The sequence below is a fragment of the Passer domesticus genome, chromosome 6, assembly GCF_036417665.1.
Source record: "Passer domesticus isolate bPasDom1 chromosome 6, bPasDom1.hap1, whole genome shotgun sequence".
NCBI lineage: Eukaryota > Metazoa > Chordata > Aves > Passeriformes > Passeridae > Passer > Passer domesticus.
Window position 1 is genome coordinate 35123016 of NC_087479.1, and position 20645 is coordinate 35143660.

At 38.7% G+C, this 20645-nt stretch overlaps 1 protein-coding gene across 13 annotated transcripts in view; it reads left to right on the top strand.

Annotated features, from left to right (window-relative positions):
* Positions 1 to 20645, top strand: part of SIPA1L1 (signal induced proliferation associated 1 like 1) — a 199885-nt gene that overhangs the window by 121127 nt on the left and 58113 nt on the right. For all 13 annotated transcript variants that reach the window (XM_064424423.1, XM_064424430.1, XM_064424422.1 and 10 more), the window contains 3 exons: positions 8880 to 10700; positions 18103 to 18233; positions 18841 to 19029. In XM_064424423.1, coding sequence (XP_064280493.1) covers positions 9203 to 10700; positions 18103 to 18233; positions 18841 to 19029 — 1818 coding nt within the window. In that variant the 5' untranslated portion in view covers positions 8880 to 9202. The remainder of the gene's footprint in view (positions 1 to 8879; positions 10701 to 18102; positions 18234 to 18840; positions 19030 to 20645) is intronic.

The following is a 20645-nucleotide window of genomic DNA, read 5'->3' on the forward strand; positions in this document are numbered from 1 at the left end:
GGTTATTTGGGGGGAGGAAAACCCTTTATTGGGTGTGTACTTAAAACTGTTACATTTCAGTAGTAGCATAAACTTGTTTTTCACTTTGCAAACATAGTGTTTGATTTTTATCTGTGGAACTTCCAGTTGCTTTTTTTTCCCAATATACAGGAACTGTAACAGATTCAAGTAATGATCTACTTGGTATTTTCAAATTAGCTGATCAGGAGACAAATTCATTTAACACCTATTAGTTATTTGGAAGCTTGAAGAAATGATATTTTGTTTGATGAGATGCTCAGCTGTCTTTTGAATGGCTTTTATTGAGGGAGCAAATTGAGGTCTGAAATTCCAAACTGATGGAGTTTATTCTGTCCCATTGGGGGCCGGGGCCAAAAAAGCTGCATGGCAGAGGGTTCCAGGGTTGAGAAGGAAGGACTGTGCAGGGTGATTGTCAACACCACCAGCAGCTGGGCTTAGAGTGACAGGAGACTGTGTGACCAGCTGCTAAGGGGGCCTGGGTCATCAGCAAAGGTGGTGGCGTAGAAATTGATGAACACATCTGGTGTGGATGTCTGGTGACACCCTCTGCTCGTAGTTCTCCTGTCCAGCACTGCAGCAGTACCTTTAAAGCAGGAGCAGTAGTTGCCAGAGCATCCTCAGGAATGTGTGTGAATGTGAAAGGCTCTCTAGATGATTAATATCAGGGTTGTAGAAATAAAGCCTGTTAATTTCAGGTACATTTTAACTTTTGCTCCTGAAAAGCTGCTTTTGTTTCTCCTTTAAACACATGACTTGATTATCAGCCAACCCGTGGAGAAATAGTGCTCTGTGGAGGTTTGAGAGCTGGATGACTTTCATGAAGGCACCAGAACAGCTCCTTACAATTCTTTTACCAGTCAGTAATTTAGGGAGAAGCAACTAGAGTGACAGAGTAAAGGAATATTAATGGTCTTGAGAAAAAGATTTCAAATGGTAGCAAAATTATGGGCTTATATGTTTTTAATAATTCTTTTATCAAATTAGTGATGCAGTCCAACACCTGTTACGAGAAAAGTTAGTTTTGAGTTGCACTCCAGACCTCTTAGAAGCACCTGGAAGTTTGGGAGAGGTGCTAGGTTACATACCCTCTTTATCCCTCTTCCAAACTGAGGTCTCACTTCAGCTCTGATGTTTGTGGCATATCATGCGACATGGTGATGTCTGTGTACTCGTTTGCCGAGCATGGCCAGCATGAATGGAGCCAGTGGAAGCAGCTCAGAGACCACAGGCTAAATTCTGTCTCTGTACTGGCCAAAGATATGCTGGAAACAGATGGTGACCACACTGGAGGAGAAAGGACTCATATGGGCCTTTGTGCTATGCGAGTGTGAGCAAGGATGCAAACCTCGGGAAGGGGCATCCGTGGCACATGCTGGAATTTGTAGCTCTTGTACTGAACTGTACCTGGGCCAGGAAGTATCAGCTCGTTTTGGGGAGGTTGTTTCTTGGTCTGGAATTTTTTTTTTTTGGTTGTTATTTTGGTTTGGGACTCTTCATAGGTCAGATTGTCACAGTATCAGATATTAGTCATTGATTAACATGAGCACTTCTCAGTAAAGCAACTTTTTGTGAGAGCCACACACCAGGGAGGGCAGTCTGTTTCTGGAACCCTTACCCAGGGATGCAATATACCATCAGCTACAAACTGAGAAATAGACAGGGAAGAAGCATCTCTTTAAAATAAGAAAAGGGAGGGTTAAAAAGGAAACTGTTTTGTAGTTGGTAAAAAGTTGCTTCCTTTAGAGATGGTATCTGTGAGCTGGAATAATTTGCTCTCAGGTGGCCACTGATGTAGACTCGTTTCCTAGAGAGCAAGAACTCCTTTCAAAAGTAAATTGTTATGAACAATTTTATTTTTTTTTTCCCAGGAATAGAATACAGTACAGCATACAGTAAGACTTGTAATATCTCTTTTAGATCCTGTAAATTTCCTTCCAGGAATGGAATTCTACACTTAACTAGGTGACTGACACTGGTACCAAAATGGAACATGAGTATTGAAGTAGGAGTGACCATGTGCAGTCCTTTTCTTGCTCTTCCTTTCTGTCTCAGTTAGAAGGAGTTTTTAAGTATGTGTTTTAGCAACAGTTACTTGTACACTTGAGAATTGTGATATCCGTGTCTTGATTAATGCATATGAAATGGATGTGAAAACAGAGGATGCAGTTCAGGCTTTGAGATATTGTTGTGTTTGCTTGGTGAACAATGAGTAGGAAATCATAACAGAGCAAAATATGCTTAAGTGCACAGGTGGGAGATTACTGTCCCCTGTGTTGCTGTCTCTGTTTGATATCTGTCTCACTTTGATAGCTTTTATTATGCTTCATTTACCATCCTGTTATGTCACGAGCATTTACCACTGACTGCAGGAGATTATGATTATTGAGTGTGAGTTCATGGTCTTGTGCACAGGGATGCCAGCTGGTTCACTGTGCTCTGAGCCAGCTGATAGTTTACCAGCATGGTTACCAGGGCTCCAAACCTGGGGGAACAAATTCTGCTGAGTGCCACAGTGGATGTGCTCAACTCAGCACCCTTTGCTAGTGGCTGTGCATCCTCCGCGTGTTCCACCCTGAAAGCAGAGCGAGCTTGGCTTTGTAGAGAGGCTTATACTGCAAGAGTGCAGAAGCTGCTGCTAGTGACTCACGGTAATTACTGTTACACCCTAGAATCAATGTAACCTTGCCTAGGTTCGTGTGTATTTGCATCAGCTACTTTAGCACAGAATGAAGCTAAGAATAAAGCAGTGCGAAATCCTAGCAGCGGAGATCAGTGCAGGTGATCATTGTGTGTATGGCAACAGATGGCACCTGGTGTCCTCAGTGCAGAGAGTTTTTTCTTATGGTTAGGGCGCAAGGAAACATTCAGAGAAAAAGGCAGAAACACAGACTTGCTGACGTGTGAATCACTGACAAATTTTGTAGACACATAAATTGGTGAAGTGGAGGGAAAAGAAAGGGAGGTTGAGGGAATCTGTCTGTCTATGCAGAGCTGACAATTATCACAAATTCAGATAACACAAAGCCAGCAGTTCTGCTAAGTTTGAAAAAAAAACCAAAACAGTAAGTTAGTAAAATAGCAAACACTATTCTTCAAATAGATTTTCAGTTTGTAAAAATTTCCTCAGAAAGATGAACCTTTTAGCTTTCCTGCAATTACAATGATGGAAGTAATCCTGGGAAGAAAAGGATAAAGCTAATAATAGGTAACCAGATAAAGTATTTCAAAATGCTAAATTGAATTTTTCTCCTCTGAGGAATTAATTTTATGCAATTAGACATTATTTTGTACATATAATAACTTAATTGGCTGATAAATTAATATTCCCTCCCGGGGTTTGATCTGTTATAACTCAGGTAAGAATTTGTGACACAAATAGATAAGCTTTCTTATATAAAATATTTTTTCTTGTTCTCATTTATTTTTCTAGTTTTAGAGGAGCTTCTAGTTTTCAGGAGCTTGTACTGATGGCATTTGTTTTCCTAGTAAAAGTTAGCAAGGATTGCTGCCAGTAATGTGTGTGTTGTTGCGCTGCATTTCCTAAATTGACTGTGTTTTAGTAAACCCCATGCGACAAAGAAGATATCTGTTAAGTTTTTAACAACTTCTTGCTATAAAACGTTATTCTGATCTCCTTATCCTACAGTTTTGGTGATTTTAAAGTATCCCTGGCAATATGTGGCAATTACCACCTTCTACTATGTTTTACTGTTTGGAGTGGAGGAGGTCTGTGGTATGGAGGCATGGCAAAAGCGAGACTTTCTTATGAGTTGAAAGTGATCCAGTCATTTCCAAATTTTTAATTTTAAAATGCCACTTTATAATGAGGGCTGATGGTGAAATATGAAGTCTTTCCTTTGGAACGTTATGAGTCATGAATAATTTGGTGCCCCCAAATCTATCTCTGTCATCATCAAACTATTAGGATCATTAGCACCCATGATTCCAGAATCTGGAGTCTCATCATGTTCTCAGCAGATAAGAGTAATTGCTGAATCTCATCAAGTAAGACTCAGTTGTGGGTAAAGTCACTACTTTGCAGGGAAAAAGAGCATGATTCCACATAACTAAAGCTAGGAAAAATTGTAATAGAAGGTATCTGAATTGATGTGTCAGGCATGAGCTCCTTTCCTCCTTTCACCTTAACAAGTAGTTGTTGAATTATCTTCTTTGTCTAACTGTATCCAAGATAGAAACTGATTACTGTGCAGTAATTGAGTTTTTTTTTTTACAGTCCTGAACTGATTAGAGTGAGATTTCTTCTTGATCAACTACTTGTATTTGCTGCTTTGTATTGCAAAGGTCTCTAGATGAAATCTCAACTGGTATGTCTTCATTTTTCTGGGTGTGTGACTTCAGGCATGACAAGTAAGAAATCAAGATCCTTGACTTCCCTGCCTTTTAAGAATGATGGAGTCTGCAAAACCATCTTGCAGTTGATCAACAGGGTCCTTTTAAGTTTTATAAGAGTTGTTCTTTGTCCTGCACCTAAAACTTTGGCTTTGGAGGAGACAGCAAAGTGATTTAAAAAGGTATAAATAGAAAGCAAAAGAATGAAGATAGGTTTGTGCACATTTTGAGTTGAGATTGGATACTTAGTCATCTGGTACTGGTACAAACTGAAAAAATAAAATTTGTCCTAAGTATCTGAGACCTATTTTGAACAGATACTTGGATTGCTTTACTAGTTATTGTATGGAATCTGATTATTCTCTTAACTCTCTATTCAGGTTTTCAGTTGATATAATCCATAGTAAGTTTTCATGTACCCTTTCAGTAGTTTTTACATGTGGTTTTCATTTACAGCTTTTTATATATAGCTGTTCATCTGATTATTTTGTTGGCCTCCTCAGTAATTGGAAATTAGAAGCGTGCATTTTCATGGTTGTGCTAGTTTGGCCTTGCCATAATCTGCTCGTATAGATATTCATAGCTCTACCTTAAGTTGTGTTTTTTTCTATATTGAAATGGTAACTAAATAGGATTTGTTACTCTTCACAAATGCTGCTCTTGGCGTTAGAAGTAGGTACCATACTGCTGATCTTGTAATTGTAACTAATGTTAATATATTGCATCTTCTGTGTTAGCAATTTTGCTGCTTAATATTTAAGTTCTGGCATGTTTTCCCGTTCAAAATAACACCTGTTACTGGTCTTTTAAATCAAGTGAGATTCACTCTATCTCTGATGCTGTCATGTTTTGCAAATAATGAATACTAGAAAAGGTTAAAGTACAGGTTGCTGTTGTTGTTTATTTTCATTAAAGCTGATAACCGGTGTACCCAGAACCAGTGTACCCAGAACCTGTGCTTTAGGAATTTTTGATGTTATCAAATGTCATGTTTTCACTTTATTTTGATTGAAACTAATCAAATGTTTTACACCAGACTGTTAGGTCTCAAATTAGACACCAGGCTGGGAAGGTCTAGAGAAATAAATACAGACAGGTGGTTGCACTCTCAAAAACATTTGACTTAATACTGATTTAATTCATATAGACACAGTCAATGGTGGAGTTCATTTCTTCAGAATATGATATTAACTATTACCATAATCATTTATGGCCTGTATTCCAGCTGCTACAGCAGATGAAGGAGGACAGCTGCAAAAACCTGTAGAATATGAAACAGCTGGTCCCCAGAGCGAGACATGCATAAAGCTGAGTCAGGAACAGAGAATTTCCTTTGGAAAATACACTGTGTGGTCATATAACTAATGACAAAACCATGTATACAACAGGTCAGGAGTACATTGATCACTTAGTTATATTTTTCCATATGATTAGAGATACATTTGTATATCTGTATCCTTATGTAGGATTGTTATCCTGAACATTTTTTAAGGGAAAACATATAATTTGGGGAGGTAGGGAGAACTGGTGGTGTTTGGATGCTTGTATGGTCAATACCAAGTTTTGGATTTTTTAGAGCTGCATGAACTTATGCCCTGAAATTAATGAGGAACCTGTACTACTAGGTGATCTGTTTCAGTAGAACAGCATTTGGGGGTGAGGAGGTGTATACTTTGCTCACTGTTGGTAGAAGGGGAACAGAGAGGGACAAATCTTGGCTTTCACTGCAGACTGTGAAGAGCAGCTTGTGGTAGTGGATGCTTGTACTCCTGCGTGTTTTATGTTCAACCCTCAGCTTGACTTTTCCTTTACGATCCCTTTTAGCCTGGCGTTCTCCTGCCCTAAATCGTTATCAGTTTTCATTCTATTTTCCTTCTGTCCTGCCTATAAAAGCAAGCCTATATAGATCTGTAGGTAGGACTGTGAGGTGTTGCCATTTCATAGAGGTTAATAGTGCTTAAACACTCTTTGATAGGCACCTTGCAAAGTAGGCACTTTGATAGGCATACTTTGAAAAGTGTGGGCAGAAGATTAGGTTCTATCATGACATACAGTGTTAACATTTTCCCTTCCTTGATCTCATGGTGCACAAAGTTTTTTCTCCAGCTGATTAGTTCTTAGGCTGCAGAGCGTTTGAAAATTGTAAAAAGTTATGGCTGAATATTCAGTAGTTTTCAAACAGCAGCATGGGTAAACTGCCTTTCTAAAGTTATTCTAATTAGAAAACACCCTGTTATTTCAGCAGCATCATTGACAGCACAGAGCTGAGTGCTGCAGCTGGCACAACAGAAGGAATGAATGCTGTATATGAAGACACTGACAAGCTGAAGGAGTGGGTCTGTGGGAACCTAATGAGGTTCAACAGGTCCAAGTGCAGGGTGCTGCACCCGGGTCAGAGCAATCCTAGACATGAGTACAGACTGCGACATGAACTTTTTGAGAGCAGTCCTGTGGAGGAGGGCTGTGGGGTGCTGGTGGACAAAAGCTGTACAGACGTCAACAATGCTGCAAGTGCAGAAATCCAGCCGTATCCTGTGCTGCATCAAACACAGCAGGGCCAGGAATGTTAGTCTCCCCTGTATTCTGTCCTTGTTAGATCTCATCTGGTGTAGTGCATCTGGGTGTGGATTCTTCACGACAAGAAACGCATGAAACTGTTAGAGCAGGTCCAGGGAAAGGCCACGAAGATAAGAGGGCTTGAGCAACTCTTCTAAGAAGACAGATTGAGAGAGCTGGGATTGTTCAGCCTGGAGAAGGGAAGGCTGTGAGGAGACCTTATTGCAGCCTTCCAGTATTCAAAGAGGGCTTTGAAAAAGATGGAGACTTTTTACCTAAGGAAATAGTGATAGCAAAAGGGGAACAGTTTCAAACTCAAAAATTTCAAGATTTAGATTAAATGGTAAAAATTTCTTTCCTGTGAGGGTGGTGAGGCACTGGAACAGGCTGCCCAGAGGAGTTGTGGATGGTCCATCCCTGGAGGTGTTTAAGGCCTGATCTAATGGGTGGCATCCCTGCCTGTGGCAGGGGTTCTGGAACTGGATGATCTTTAAGGTTCATACGAACTCAAACCATTCCATGATTCTAAGACTGTAGCAGCATTCCAAGGAGAAGAGCTGCATTTATATAAATGCCTGTGCAAATAGTTGTACCCTGGGTGACTCGCACTGCTCTTGTTACGTGTGATGCAGTCAGCTTGCATTTTAAGTATTCCTTATGTGTTGAGCTTTATATTAAGAGCAGCTATTTTAAAGAAGTGCTTTATATGGCAAGTAAAATTTAAACATGCTGCCTTTGGAGGTGGAAAGTGCCCTGGCTTGGTATTTAATTAGTGTGGTGCAAAGTACTGTAATTCTGAGACTGCAGAAAGTGCTGGTTTTCCTGGAAGCATCAGAATGGCTTGATTTTAGACAATACTGTATTGTCAATGCAGTGCTGGTTCAGCAGCATCTCTGGACACATTTGGCAAATATTTAGAGGACACATTTTGTGTGATTGGTTCAGCCTTTGAAAATTATTAACTTCTTTGTGTTAAAGGATGTACACAGCAATGCAAGATTTTATCTTGACAATCCCATGCTTTTGTCTTCTACCAGCAGGGATGTATTTGTGGATTATGGTTTTTTAGCTCCTCAAAGGGCAGTGTACTAAAGGCTTTGTAATCACCTCTGTACTGATGAGGTATGGGAAAGCATTGCATTTCTGTGACTTTGTGAAGCTGGAATAATACAGGAGCTGTGGTAGACAAAAATTTATTAGCCAGGGAATTAAATAAAACTTGTCATATCAAATTACTTAAAAGTATGTGTTTCTATTTAGCTTTAATAATTTGATATGTTGCAAACTCTGTTCAGAGGTAATACATGCTTTCTGCATGGACTATGCAGCTAATGTGCAGAAAAGGCTGTGCAAAGCACAAAATAAATGTTCTTGACAACCATCCTCCCTTACAATTTTATATGCTTTTTGCTAATTAGCTTCCTTTTTTTTTCTTTTTTTTTGAGTTAACATATCAGATATTTACATTCATGGGAAACTTGAATTGGTAATGTTAATACCTAATGGCAACCAAGGATGTAGGACTTGTAAATGGTAAATTCTTTAAAGTGGTTATAAAAACTGGAGTTCTGATCTGCCTCTTATGTAATTTCTCTGGGAAATGTATGCTGTATGTATCCTTAACTGAGAAGCTCCCTACTTGTGCTTTGTAACACTGTTCACTAACCCAACTAAAAAGTACCACTAATCAGTTCAGAAGGAAAAATTTGTATTTGTTAGAACCAGAACCCAGTATTACTTTTTCAGAAGGCAACCCTGCAATACCTGGAAAACTCATCGCCACCATGTAACACAGCACTGCATTTTTTGTGATGGTGATCAATGTGATTTAAAAACATGTTTGTTAAAAAGATTAATTATGTGTAATAATTACCTTGATAGTATCAGTTACCAAAAAAATTCTGTATTAAGGAATTAATGATTTTCTCTCTTTTTTTTTTTTTCTGTTCTAGGCTTAAAAGAAGCATAAGCGATTCAATTACACCTCTGACATTTTGGAGCATGAGTGATGTTAAAACTATTTGAATGTATTGGAGCATGGCTGCTTCTTAAAATGCAGAAGTTGAAGGAAATTATTGCTTATCAAAACCTACTGAATATCTGAATTTTCTGGACATTGGGCATTTAACTGCGTCCTTAAATATCCATGATTAGGATCTCATGCAACCATTGTATATTTTGGAGACTATTCTCCAGAAGAGAACTGTGCATTTAAAAAGCAGAAATGACTGTGGGTTTTTTTGGAACTTACTGAGGTTGAGCATACTGAGAGACCATGACCAGCTTGAAGCGGTCCCAGACCGAAAGGGCTGTTGCCACTGGGGTATCAGTCGGAACAGATGGCACCTCAAAAGTCCACTCGGATGACTTCTACATGAGGCGCTTCCGGTCACAGAATGGCAGCTTAGGATCTGCAGTCATGGCGCCAGTTGGACCTCCTCGCAATGAGAGTTCCCATCATGTTACCTCTACCCCTGGAGTCCCTAAAATGGGGGTCAGGGCAAGGATTGCCGATTGGCCCCCAAGGAAGGAGAACATCAAGGAGACAAGCAGATCTAGTCAAGATATTGACACGTCAAGTTGCCTTGACAGCATGTCTTCTAAAAGCAGTCCTGGGAGTCAGGGAAGTTCTGTTAACCTGAATGCAAGTGATTCTGTCATGTTAAAGAGCATCCAGAGCACACTTAAAAACAAGACCAGACAATCTGAGAATCTCGACTCCAGGTTTCTTACACCCGATGGCTATCCCAGTTCCCCAAGGAAAGCCCTTCGCAGAATACGACAGCGCAGCAACAGCGACATCACCATAAGTGAGCTTGATGTGGATAGTTTTGATGAATGTATTTCACCCACATTTAAATCTGGACCATCTCTGCACAGAGAGTATGGCAGCACATCTTCCATAGATAAGCAGGGAACTTCAGGGGAAAGTTTTTTTGACTTATTGAAGGGCTATAAAGATGAAAAGTCTGATCAGAGAAGCCCAGGCTCAACTAAACTCGGTGAGCTTCTGATTGCCAGTGGAAGCAAGGGTTCAGGATTCTCTCTAGATGTGATAGATGGACCTATTACTCAAAGGGAAAACCTGAGACTCTTTAAGGAAAGGGAGAAGCCACTCAAGAGACGCTCAAAATCAGAGACAGGAGATTCATCTATTTTTCGTAAGCTGCGTAATGCCAAAGGTGAAGGGGAACTTGGGAAGTCTTCAGATCTTGAAGATAACAGGTCAGAAGATAGCATAAAGCCTTGGACTTGTCCGAAGTGTTTTGCTCATTATGATGTACAGAGTATTTTATTTGATTTAAATGAAGCAGCAATCAACAGACATAATGTTATTAAAAGAAGGAACACAACGACAGGTGCATCTGCTGCTGCTGTAGCATCACTTGTCTCCGCACCCTTGTCCCATTCTGCAAGTTTCAATTCTCCAATGGGCAGCACTGAAGACCTGAATTCAAAAGGAAGTCTTAATATGGACCAGGGGGACGATAAAAGCAATGAACTAGTGATGAGTTGTCCTTATTTTCGTAATGAGATTGGCGGGGAAGGGGAAAGGAAGATCAGCCTTTCCAAATCTAATTCAGGTTCCTTCAGTGGGTGTGAAAGTGCCTCATTTGAGTCCACTCTGAGTTCTCATTGCACAAATGCTGGAGTTGCAGTTCTGGAAGTTCCCAAGGAGAATCTGATTTTACATCTAGACAGAGTGAAAAGATACATCGTTGAACATGTAGACCTTGGTGCATATTATTATCGAAAATTCTTCTACCAGAAAGGTAGGTAAATTGTATTTCTGCTTGAGTTTTAAGAATGATTTTTTGTTTTCCAAACATGCAAAATCCAGTTGTTGCTTAATAGTATTTGCAAGAATTAGGGATTTCTTCAATGGTGTATTTTACTGATGGTATGTGCTATATCTAATAGTCTTTCAGAGTGTTGGAGTATAAGAATGTTGAGGATTTTATTGCTGATAGATATGGTAGCAATGGCTACAAAATAAGAATGTCTTGAAACACAGCTTTGGGTATTCATAGGAGTGGGCAGGGGTTGACACTTGAAAGATTGAAACAAGAAAGTCCTGAAAAGACGAGAACTTTCTTCCCACTGTGCCAGGAGTTGATTTATTGAGGATTTAATGGAATGTGCATCTTAAGTAGTATTTACAGTAATCTTTGGATGTACTAATTAACTTAATCCACTTCAAAATTTTTCAAAATTAATAATACAGAAATGAAGACATCTAAAAATGAAGACATTTAAAGTTAGATATAACTTTATATACACACACAAATACCTGAGTTTCAATGTCAACAGAATATCTGAAAAACCAGAGTACAGTTCTGTTATCACATGGTTCTTCCCTGAAACCAAGGATTATAATTTCCATTGGATGTATATGGGAGGGAGCAAAAAGCCCAAAGCAACAGATCAAAGCCTTTTCACCTATATAGAAAAGAGCAAGCCCCAAACATTACCCAGACACTCCCCCACTCTGTCCCCTCAGTCAAAATAATACTGTCACCAGGAGGTACAGATCTCCCTCTGTTATTCATGATTCTGAAAATGCTCAAAAAGGATTGCAGACCAAAATCCTTTAAGAGTTCATCTGCAGGACTGTGTTGTATTTCCTGATGGCTAGAGCTGGTCTAATGACTGACCTGGAGAGTGCTTGTTCCTTACCTTCCAATGATCAGGATTGGGTTTCTTCTCTTCAGTGAATGCAGGTCAAAGGAGCTTGTTTCTCACTTACAAAAGCAACAGGGATGCTTGGTAAGAATTAAATTGATGTCTTAAAAGAAAAAGCTTACATTTCTTAAATGCATGTTATTGCTAATAACTTAATTTCCCACTTTTCTCTTGCCTTCAAAATACACCCATCTATCACCTCTTCCTCCCTGCATTGTCCATTGTTTAGGTGGCTCTTGTTACTCGTTCCGTAGTCTCCTCTTTGTGCATTCTTTCTAGGGCTGAGAGGTAGCCTTTGCTCTGTTTTTTGAGAGTGCTGATCCATATCCTTTGGAGACATAGGTGTTAGGAAAAATAATGGTTTCCTGAGAAAAGTAAGCTAGATCTGTGATACAGGATAAGGTATGCTTGGAGGGGAGAGCCTGGGGTTTGTGACCTTTGGGATTATTTTCCTCTCTGTCTCCCTCTGGAACAATTTGATTCCTTATCAGTCTAGTGAGTTTTGCAATCAGCAACTAAAGTTTCATGTTACAGCTGGCCTGATTTACAGCATTTCAGCACTAAGAGGGGCAGACATTATTCCTCCTTCTTCCTTGTACCAGTTCTATTGTTTTCGGAGAACTTGATAAGCCAGTTGAGTTTACTGAACAATCAAGCAGAATTCTTGCCATGGCAATAAATTTGGGGTTAATTGCTCCATTGTTTCTCTCCAGTTCTGGTGAGGGATATTATTATGTCTTTGCAGTCAGAGAAGTGCCAAAGCCATATGGCCAGGTGAGGGATGGAAGACAACAGCAGAGGAGGAAGGAGGTGTGAGTGGAATTTCAGCCCTTAGGCAAAACCCATTTATTGGTTTGCCTTCTCCTTAAGGGAAACGACACCCTCATGCTCCTACAGTTCCAGTCACCATTGTTTCCATTTTTTCTTAGATGTAATTAGGGAAGAATTGATAAAATCAACATAATCTACTCCTCAGGGTATGGTGAGGGGTGGCCAGATATACAAATGTGTGCTATGGAGTAGGATGGGATGAGGAAAAGAAGCTGTGATATTTTTTTCCCTTAAGCAATAAAATGGGGTTTTAAATTAACTTTTCTTGTGTTCAGTCCAACAGAGTCCAAACCATGGGTGTTTCTTCCAGAGATTTTTATCTTAAATGCTGTACTTCAGAAGCCTCCTTAGCTATCCCAAATCCCAGTTCTCTACAAGTACAAAACCTGTTTTGTTGACCACCCAGAGTATCATTGTTCTCTGAGCAAACTTTAAACTAAGCTGATGAGATGGGATAGTGATAAAATTTGAAGCAGCATCATGGGGAAAAAAAAATCTAGAAAGTCAGTTGTAACTGAATTTTTTATGTGACATGAAGCAAGTAATGATGCAGAAATTTTTTTGCTGGAAGAGGAGGTTGGATTTTTATGATGTTATGAATGGAACAGACAGTGCCAAAAGACAATTTCAGTAGGATCAGCTTATCAAGTCAGTAGGCTTAGAAGTATTCTTAGATGATTTCTGATTTGACAACAATACCTTTTAAAGATCTCAAACCAGGAAAATGTCATGGACTTTGAGAACACCTAGTAACCTTAGAGCTTGCAAAGAATAAAAAGCAATGTTCCAGAAAATTGTAAGCTGAGTTGGTTTTCATTCCAACTGGAAATAACAAAGAAGGTAATTTGAGACTATATCAGTAAAGAACTGCCAGTTAAAAAAATCATCAATGATGCCAGTCAGCATGATTTAATGAAAAATATATCTTGTCACATAAAAGAAAAAAAAACATAGTTAATCTTGTGTCTTAAAAAAAAAAAAAAGGGATGAAAGACCTTGAATTCATATGGATCCTTTTAATTTCTTCAAGGTAATTTGGTGAAATGCTGATGGTAACTCGTCTGAAGTCTTTAATTATATAAAAGCAATAGCTCATTTTTTACAGGTACTGTTACTTAGATGATAGCTCCATCTCAAGTTTTAGCAATGTATGGAGGAAGGATAAGTGAGATTCCAGTATTACTAACATGGTCCAAATTGATTCAAATATTTTAATCTAGTTAGTGTAAAGTATTTGCATGTGATATTTATGGATGAGTCTTGTATAAGTTTAATGAATGCAAATGGATGAGTTTTTGTATGTAAAAGAAATTGGTCCCTCTGCAAAGTAGTGGAATTGATAAACAGTGTTCTGGCCTGCTGTCCAGACTTCTAAATGTGAAAATACTGGTGGAGACAGTTTAGTGGAGGTAAGAAAAATGATACTTAGAAAAAGATATTGGGAAGAGAACTTTATAATGGCTGAATTCACTTTCTCCGCTTTATATCTGAACTAATTGTGCAGACTCCCTTTGTACTCAGTGGAGAGAAATGAACCTTGCAGGATCTTATTAATTTCAGTCTCTTCTCTCAATTCACTAACAGAAGCTCATGCACAACTGACTCACATGGAAATGTTTATTTTTATAGGAAATGAATGTTCCTCTTATGATGCACAAGATGTATTTACAAGGTGGTTAAATAATGGTGTGTTTTAAAAGGTGTATTTGATAGAAGGACTTAACTAAAAGTTTGAAGTCTAGACATTTATCAGTTAGGCTTGTGCATGAAAAAAGAGGGAGAGGATGAAGCCAGCATGAGAACCAATTTATGAAAGTTGCAGGCATGTTTATTAAAGACTTATTTACAATCAGTATTAAAATCACACAGAGAGCAAAGCTTGTCCAAGTGCAGTTCAGGAAAGAGAGCATGTCACTCCAGAGGAGCAGTCTGTTTGCTCTGTCCCCATAATTGTGTCTGGGAATTGCAGTTCTCATGGAAAGAACCAAGAGCATCTGTTTTGCTTCCATCCTTCTCATGCAGTAGTTGCTAATGTTGCCATTTAGGGCAAATATTAGTTATTGGCTTAGAATGAAAGACTTGACTGAGAAGTAAATAGTTTCCTGAACTGGTTTTATAACAAATTAGCTGTTGGTTGGCTTTCTATTAGCTGTTTTCAGCCAGTAAAAATACCCTTTTCTCTAATGCTTTAAATGGCTGCATATTCTATCCAAGAGTTGGTGCCTTTCAAGTACAAGGCTGGACTTGCAGAGCTCCCAAAATGCTGCCTGCCCTTTTGTCTCCAGAGAAGAACTGGGCAGGGTTTTCCAGTACTGTAAATGCTGAGCTAGGATTAGAGGAAGATGCTTGATGTGAGTTTCATTCAGAAGAGAAATGTTTGGGGTTTTTATTTCTAGCCTGATTACAGAGAATATCATTTGGACATGATATCTAAAGGGAAATATGATGAAAGCACAGAAGAACTTTCAGTTAAAATCAAGTGCATTTACTTGGATTTCCATTGCAAAGAAAGCTCATAAATATCTACCAGGAAAATAAGTATTTTAGCTTTGGTTCTTTCACAGGAAGTATCTTTTGAGTTATATTATAGGTATGTAACTATTTTTAAAAGTATATATCATTTGTTTTAATGACCAGCTACAATCAAGTCTTTTTTTTTTGGGGGGGGGGGGGGTATGGATTTATAAGTTGATTTATGGCTGCTGCTAGTTGTCCTGATTGTCTGTTAATTAAATGATTTTTCAGCAGTTGTTTAGATTAAATGTCAAGCTTTAGAAATGTTGTTTCCAGTTAGCTTCTGTGTGGTGTGAAGAAATATGGCATTCATGTTTGACATCAAGTTCCTGAATTATAATTGTGACATAGTCCTTATTTTCCCAATAAAACAACTAATTAGCTCTCTTTACACTGCATATTAAGCTTTTAGCACTTTAATTCTGCTGCTACTTTTCCTGCACTGGAAAGATAAAATTGTTGGATGTAAGGGGATTCAGAATTTAAGGGAAAATCAGGTGGAGGTACAATAAAGTGTACCAGAAGTAAAAGTAGTCAGATACAGGGATTTATATTATAGCTTGCAGAATGAATACAGAGATGGGGTTTAGGGGAGAAGGAAGAATGAAGATGAAGGTAAAGAATGAACAACCCAGTAGCAAATGTGAGTAGAGGACGCTGCCCAGTACAGACTGAAGGAAAAGAGAATAAAAGACATTTCCTCTTAGTAGAGAAGTGTAGAGTTCCACACTACTTGATGCATTTTTCCAAAGCAATAGGAGCTAATTGAAAAGCTTAATCAAATGATACAGAATTGTATGTATATTTTGTGTATTTGTGTGCAGTTTCAAGCATTCCTCTTGCCACTCTTCTTAAATGTCTTTTCAAGATGTAGAATAATTTCTCCTGAGAAAATTTTCTATCTGAATTGCAGGCTAGAGTGATTGCAGGGTACACACGTTTTCCCATCTGTATGGCTGTCAATACAGTAAAGTAATGAATTGTTTGAACCCTTCTAGTATGCCTGACCTCCATATCTTTTTTCTTTTAAGTTTTTCAATCATAAAAGCAAAGCCACATCACTGTTTTTAAGTCACTAAGCAGTTTAGTGTGGAGATGGCCAAGTTACCTCAGGTTTGGGAGGCTGTGTAATATACTGATTGAAAAATTAGTCTAACTTTCTCTGACTGTGCTGCTTCTGCATGGACCTTGTCTGCCATAAATGGTTTGGTGAGCTATAAATACCCTGACAAAAAACCAAGCAGGAGAAAGAAAGGTTAGGGTGCACGTAAGATAGTTTGAAATATTGAACAACAGAACATCTAGTAGACTAGTATGTAAACGTTATTACAGTTATATAGATAATCTAATTTATTAGTAATTTTCTCACAGTTCAGCCACTCAAAAGTTTAATGACAATATTTACAGAATATTCCATGAGATATTGAAAGAATTTTGAATTTTAATTACCTTTGTTTAGAGTATTGGCTTTCCATAACTTGCAGAAGAATTTGGTAGAAAGCAAGTCTTCTAATGCTGCATGCATGTTTCTAATGCTGTCTTGCATGCTCTGAAAGCTTAAACAGAAGACATTGAGTGAAGGATAATAAAATAGCAGGCACTGGGGACTTGAGTAAAACCCCCAAGGGCTTGAAGTGCTGGACAGCTGTGTGAAAGCACTTAGTATGTTGGAGGGAGACTTTGTAAGAACCAGTAAGTATAAGTTTTAAAAGACTTAGAGTAAAAAATGAGGCTCCTAAATTTTTAACTGTATTATTAATTGGAAAAATGATTGCCATTCACTTTAGATGGAGTGTATTTCAATATCTGTTTTTATTATCTTTAAATATGCAGTTCTTGATGATGTTGAAATACTTTGTTTTCTCTCTGTAGTAGAATGGCTTATATTAGACTGCTCCTAAAGTTCTTACTTAAATTTTTGTTTTAAGAATAGCAAGTAATCTATATGTAGTAAAGGCAGTATGGTTACATTTCCTGTCAGGGCAGTTACATCTTTTCTTTATATCATTGAATTTCACATTTCTTTGAATTGCTGTATTTTCAGGTGGTTCTAACTTTCTATTTTTGTGCATGTATAAATGCATTCCTATATGCAGCTTATGGGAAATGATGACATGGGACTTTTCTTGCACAATGCTTGACTCCTACTTTTTGACTTTTCTCTTACATTTTCTTTTAGGGAATGTATGTTTAAATTCAGCAGTCACTTTAAATATATGCAGCTTTGTTTATATGTTGCTGCATTAATGGTGATATACCTCTGTCATCAGCCAAGGTAGTTTGTAAAGTTCAAAAGGTTCTGTAGAACAGCCTTCAACACCAGTCAGTCTCTAAAATTGTTGAGCTTTGATTTTTGTAAATGTGCTTTTTTTTTTTTTTCATGTAAAGCTTGACTTTACATGACTATAGTTAGACAAATATAAAAATGTGTTTCAAGGAAACTGCCATTCAGCTAGTGAGTGATTTCACGAATCTTGCAATCTCCTCTCTGCTGCCTTCCCCTCTGGACTGGTTTTCAACTGGACTCTTAGCACTTTAAGGGTTGTTGAACACTTCACTGTTCAATATTTATGCTAGTAATTTTATTCTTGTGCTTTATTTTTCTGTGGTACTATGATTTGATATTTTTACTGTGAACAAGCCTATAACTTCTTTTGCAGCTTCATCAGTTTTTCCCATTTTAGAACTGAGCAACGTGTATGGAAAAGGCAAAAAGCATTCAAACAAAAATAAATAATTTATATCCTTTGCTAAGTACAGTTGTTTGACATTTCTATTTTAACATAGGTTGTTGAGTTTCCCACTTTGGTGCATTTGGCTTCCTTCTCTTTATTTTTAAGTGGGGAAATTAGTAGTGCTTATTTACTTCAATGTGAACGAAACAGATGGCAATATAAAAGATGATGTAAGAGGTGTATCCTGTTTTGGGCCTATTTAAGCAGATATGCTATGTTGAATTTCAGCCTTTTTGTATAAATGGAGCTCACGAGAGAAGTGAAGCACAAGAATGACATCCTGGTACACTTGAAGACATGCTCTTATTGGCTCCATGGAGCTGGCAGTTTGTTTCCAGTGTAACAATCAAGCATGGAAATATAGTTGAAGTGTAAGAAGTAAGACAGACTTTTTTTTTTTCTCATATACAAGAACACTGGAACTATTTTGGGGCAGATGAGAACCTGGGTCCAGTAGCTGTGAGTATAAGAAGAGAGAAGCCAGAGGAAATAAAGGAAAACGGACCTCAGTACAACTACCGGATCATATTCAGAACCAGTGAGGTAAGCAGTGCAGGGGGATAGTAAAAGAAACTAGAACTGAGCAGGCAAAACCAGGTGCAATATATGGGGTGTATGTGCTTTTCAGCATTGGTAATAGATTTCTGTATAATCCAGGAACCTCCTGACAGAATTATGCTACATGTTTATCTGGCACAGAATATATGTGAATTATTCCATAGCATCCAGTACAGAGGAAATACTGAAGGTTAAATCTTGAGAAACTTACAGGAGCTATATTAGCTAGAAGCAAGCAAAGAGGAAGGAAATTGCCTTCTTCACTTCTATATGCGGCCATGGGTAGACCTGAGAGATGTACTTCTTACTTTTAAATGCTCTATAGTATAGAAGATATGTAGTAATACTAACTTTTCCAGGTAGTAGTTTCCTGTAAAACTTAAATCTGATTAATTGTTTCATACAGTCTGATTACTATTATTGATGAGTGGAATTTTTGTGTATCAATGTTGGTGTCATGCTAAAAGCAATTACTTAATGTCCTTGATTTCTGCTGAGAATTGGAAAAATAGTATGTGTAGTTGCACTGCTATTGCTAGTCAGTCTCAGTGCATAACTCAATATATGTGCTGTTTTTCCTTTGTATGCATAGCTCATGACATTAAGAGGCTCTGTGCTGGAAGATGCTATCCCTTCTACTGCAAAGCATTGCACAGCCAGGGGACTTCCCCTAAAAGAAGTGCTGGAGTATGTGGTTCCAGAGCTGAATATCCATTGCTTAAGGCTGGCCTTCAACACTCCAAAAGTCACAGAACAGCTTATGAAGCTTGATGAGCAAGGGGTAAGTGCAGAGTTACAGAATTAAACAAATTATCTTAGTCTGTCAGATTATTGCCTTGAGTTGCAAAATGATCTTTTAGGCTTATATGATTAGAGTAAGTCTGTTGAAATGCCTCATTTAAACTAAAACATGTCATCTGTAGAAAGAGTTATGTTGCATCTATTTCCCCCAACTTTTACAGAATATTTAGGATGTACGAAATCAAGTTCATTTCTCTAGGTGGCCTAAAGTTTTAGATTAATGTTATGGCAGTTGTTAATTTAAATTTCCTGTAAAAGAGACTACAGTATTGTTTTTCAAAGACTGGGGGAAGGAGGGACTTCTGTTTTTCTTATTGCTATTATACTAAGAACATAAGTCTCCCACGGTGCTAAACGTTTCATTGTAATACTGCATTGACTAAACCATGACCAGGGTGCTGCCGGTCTTGTTTTGTTGGTGCTCTTTTTTTCTTTCCCCTGGAATAAACTACATGGCAAAATATTCTAAGGCTTTCTTCATGTGAATAATTTTCAATGAGGTGATAGTCTCCTTGTCTTTTAAAGGCTCATTAGCAGTACAGCTTTGACTTAGAAAAATGGAAGTCCATGACTCAAGTGAATTTTATGATTATAAACTTTAGTAGTGACATTTTATAGCTGTGTGAATGCCTCAGTCCTCACTGGTAACCTCTCTTTCCATGCCACTTGAGTGGATGAACCCAGGATGGGGACTGGGTCCCTCCCACTGTAAGAAAAGATCACGTTCGTGACCACTTGAGGAACCTGAACATATGTAATGGGATTTGGATTAATGGGATGCATCCCAAAGTTCTGAAGGAATTGACTGATGGAGTTGCCAAGCCACTCTCCATGGCATTTGAAAAGTGATGGCAGTCAGGCGAAATCCCAGGAGCTTGGAAGAGGGGAGGCATTGTACCCATATTCAAAAAGGGTAGAAAGGATGATTCCCTGGGAGCCATCACCCTGTCAGCCTCCCCTCTGTGCCTGGCAAGGTCATGGAACAGATCCTCCTGGAAGCTCTGCTAAGGCACATGGATGACAGGGAAGTGGGTTTGAGACAGCCAGCGCAGATTCAGCAAGGGCAAATCCTGCCTTACCAACTCAGTGGCCTTCTCTGATGGAGTCACTACATCAGTGGACAAGGGAGGGGTTACGGATATTGTTTTTCTGGACTTCTGTAAAGCTTTGGACATGGTCCCCCACAACATCCTTTCTCTCTGAACTGAAGAAAGATGGATTTGATGAGTAGACTGTTAGATGGGTAAGGAATTGGTTGGATTGTCACATCCAAAGGGTAATTAATGGTCAATGGCTCAGAGGCACAGTGGACATCAAGGACAAGTGGTTTATCTTGGGTTCATAGTGGGATTTAATGTCTTCATTAATGGCATAGATTGAGTGCACCCTCAGCAAATTAGGAAGCTGAGTGGTGCAATTGCCATGCGTGAATGGTGGGATGCCACCCAGAGGGTTGTGGACAAGCTCAAGAAGTGGCCCCATGGGAATCTCGAGGTTTAAGATGACCAAGGGCAAGATACTGCACCTGGATTCTGCACCTCTGGTATTCACAGGCTGGAGACTGAAGAGATGGAGAGCAGCCCTGCTGAGAAGGAC